The 3,267-nt window shown below is 54.4% G+C and overlaps 1 protein-coding gene across 2 annotated transcripts; it reads right to left on the bottom strand.

Moving 5' to 3' along the window:
• Positions 1–628: 628 nt before the first annotated feature.
• LOC109736832 (uncharacterized) lies at positions 629–2,682 on the bottom strand. 2 transcript variants are annotated; one of them, XM_020296055.4, is made up of 3 exons: positions 1,643–2,682; positions 1,319–1,452; positions 629–1,197 (listed from the first exon to the last, which is right to left on the bottom strand). In XM_020296055.4, exons 1-2 carry the CDS (start codon positions 2,520–2,522, stop codon positions 1,346–1,348), a joined length of 987 nt encoding a protein of 328 aa, XP_020151644.1. In that variant the 5' UTR covers positions 2,523–2,682; the 3' UTR covers positions 629–1,197; positions 1,319–1,345. The 2 variants fall into 2 exon arrangements, with proteins under 2 accessions (XP_020151644.1, XP_045090376.1); XM_045234441.2 differs by having other exon boundaries at positions 629–1,200; positions 1,643–2,642.
• Positions 2,683–3,267: the final 585 nt, after the last annotated feature.

Here is a 3,267-nt window from a genome sequence, read left to right as displayed (position 1 = left end):
AAAAAGGGCCGGCCAGGGCCGATGTAGAGATTAGTTTTGAGTTTTATTCCGAGTATGAGATATACAGAAAAACGTCCGAGTTACGGGCGACCATATCTTGTGTATTATCTTTGATTTTTCTATCGTGGAAATTTACTAGCGACGGAGGGTTGATCATCACATCGACGCCTACGTGCTGATCCGAGTGGATCATTATTTTCGTTTGTGTATTTTTGTACACAGGTGAAAATTGTTCTTGGAGGTTACGAGGAGGAACAGGGAGACGAGGTGTTGATCGAGTATCGCCGTGAAAGATCGGGTCATCTACACGTACGAATTGGCATCTCGCTAGTTCGTGCCTCATCAAAACGGTGCTATAAAAATAGGACCAGCAGGGAGAACCAGGCTAGTGGAGGTTCAAGCTCGGACGAAATGGGCCAGGCCCATTGTCCTCGCATCCCGCTCAAAGTGTCGGGCCATTCTTCCAATGTTTAGAAAGTCAATTTCAAATGTTTAATATTTTCGAAAAAATTGTGAATGTTCCAAAGACATGTGGCCATGACCTCTAAAAGTTCAGATATAAACTCGAAACAAACATTGAGAAACAAAATAGAAACAAATTCAGCATGAATAATGTCACAAAAGACAAAAGCAAAAAATGACACTATTCACATGAAGGATTCTCTTTTTGTTTCTCTATGCTTATTTTGATTTTGGATTTGAATTTTCTAGCGGTTGACACAATTTTGCCCGGCAGTTGTTCGGCTGCATGCCTGCATCACGAGTAATGGACATAAATTCAAGTTCATCACTAGAGGGTTGGATGGGTCTCCACCAACAGATCATCGATGGACGTCAGTGGTATCCCTTGTACTAACGGTTGTGCCTTCGCCCATTAGTGGAGACCGATCACCAAATAAGGTGTATTCTCGCGCAGCGCCACGTCCAATTTTCCTTCCAAAACATGCAGAGATGAGCAATCACGCTGCAGAAGTCTAATTGCAACGACAGCAAGTCTCACCTGTAGCTCAAGGAACGCACACATGACTACTTAAACTAATCTAAGATATAGAGTTGGGGTCTCCTTCTTTTCTAAAAAAAAAATTCCGCACGCGGTGAAGGAGAGCAGCAGGGTGGTCGTATGACTCCAAGGTGGTGGTGGTGACCGGTGACTCCAACTCCATCTCCCTCAGTTTGCAGCAGCGTTCACTTGCTGACCTGCTTCATTTGTTTTGCATCGGCAAGGCACAAATTAGACCGAGCTCAACAACAAAATCGGATGACATTCTGATTGACAGTAATGTAGGGTAGATTGATTTTGGGAAAGGCAGAAACGCACCTGATGCTCTGCTGCTGGCTGCTGCAGCTACGCGTTCCCGGTGCCCCTCTTCTTCCTCCCACGGACGCACGCGATTACCGCGGCGACCAGCGCGAGCAGCATGCCGGCGCACAAGGTTATCAGGACGGGATCCTCTGCAGCCATTGACGAGAGCCACTTTATTAGCAGGTTGCTCTGCGCGTCGATCAAAATCACAAGCAACAGATTGGGGCTCGATGCCACTAACTAGCAAGAACTACAGCAACTTCCAAGAATTAGGAAGGGGAAGGGGAGCAATATTGGGGGAGAACTAACTAGCATTATTGGGGGAAGGGCTATACTCACTCATATATTTCGCCACGGGCACGGGCCAACCCGTCGGAACTGAGGTCTCGATCCGTAGGAAGCAGTTGTAGCCGACCACGTCGGCCACACGCACGTGCTCGCCGTCGAGGCCCCAGCCACACGCCCCCACCTCCCGCGCCGAGTCCCCCAGGCACCGGGCGCACTCCGCCGCTGCCGCGCGGTCCCTCGCGCACTGCGCCCGCAATGTCACCGTGGTCTTCCCAGTGGCGTTGCTCGAGAGCGCGGCCGCGTCGGTGACGACGCGCGCCCCCGAGCTGTTGGCCGCTCCGCGCCCCGCCAGGGACTGCGCGCGCGCGATGAGCGCCCGCGTGTCGAAGCAGTTGGGGTTGGAGGGCGGCTTGCCGTCGTCGAAGGAGATGACGGCGGGGAAGACGTCCTCGCCGAAGGAGACGACGCCGCGGAAGACGTCCTCGTGCGGAGAGGAAGCGTTGCCGTCGGCGTAGCCCATGAAGCAGCCCTCGCCCCTCCAGGCGCCGGCGCGCCTGCTCGCGCCGCAGCCGGTGAGGTTCTTGGCGGCCGCGGCGAGGCACGCGAGGCACTCCTTGGGCGCGGAGCCGCCCAGGCAGATGCCGCGGGCGAACGCCCCGCCGCTGGACTGCAGGGACGCGAACCCCGTCGGCGCGGCGGCCGCGGGCAGCGCGGCCAGGAGCGGCAGGAGGCTGTGGAGGAAGGCAGCAGCGCCGTCGTCCGAGGGCGGGGGCGGGGCGCAGTCGACCACCGCGTAGCCGGTCGGGACACGCAGCTGCAAGGCACCAGCGATCAGCAGGAGGAGCATGAAGAGGATGGCGGCGAGCATGGCTAAGGTGCTGAGAGCGCAGGTGAGCCTCATGGACGCGGCAACTGCGCGCGCGGTGGCCATGTCAGTGAGCCGGTGGAGGAGACGCTGAGCTAGGGAACTACGCGCTTTCCTTTGCCATGCAATACGGTGTGGATGTGTTCCATGGATAGCTAAACTCTGAAAACTGCTGCGTGGTCGGTACTGAAATAGAATGTGTTCTCCTCATCCGTCTACAATCCACACACCGAAAGTTCCCGCCACCTCTCTTTTTCTCTCAGGAAATATGCTTTCGCCCCACTTTTTTTTTGCGGGTGAAAAGAGGATTCTCATTACTCACGGAGGCTTTTCAGCTAGAGCCAAGTTTACAATAAAGTCTAACCCCGAGTGCAACCAAACAGTGGTGCGAGGGGTGCTCCTACCATACTTGGCAAGCTCATGACTAACTTTGTTTTGCGAACGACAACAAAGACTAAAAGAGACCTCCCTCCCCTCCATCGTTGCCAGTCTCCTGATTTCCTCAATGACGGTGCGATGAGCCGACCGGTCCTGCACACGAGCTGTGATCATTGTCACCGCCTCCGCACAATCAAGCTCGACTTTAATGGGTTTGTCCGTACGGAAAAGATCTAGTTCCAGGCCCTCCCGACACGCCGCTAGCTCTGCCGTGAGCGCATTATCGCATGCGCGAATTTCTCTACAAGCACTGAAAATGATCTTGCCCTCAGAATCTCGAAGGACCATGCCCCCTCCAGCCAATCCTGTCGCCGGTATGAAGCTACCATCTGTATTAAGTTTAGTATTGCCTAGCTCTGGGGCAACCCATCCT

Source organism: Aegilops tauschii, chromosome 3 (assembly GCF_002575655.3).
Source record: "Aegilops tauschii subsp. strangulata cultivar AL8/78 chromosome 3, Aet v6.0, whole genome shotgun sequence".
Taxonomy (NCBI): domain Eukaryota; kingdom Viridiplantae; phylum Streptophyta; class Magnoliopsida; order Poales; family Poaceae; genus Aegilops; species Aegilops tauschii.
Note: the sequence above shows the minus strand (reverse complement) of the source record. Positions and strands in the feature narration are given on the sequence as shown.

Coding starts and splice junctions, on each gene's coding strand:
- LOC109736832 (XM_020296055.4), bottom strand. CDS start 2,522: ATGGCCACCGCGCGCGCAGTTGCCGCGTCCATGAGGCTCACCTGCGCT. Junction 1,453..1,642: donor GCCCGTGGCGAAATATATGA/GTGAGTATAGCC, acceptor CAATGGCTGCAG/AGGATCCCGTCCTGATAACC.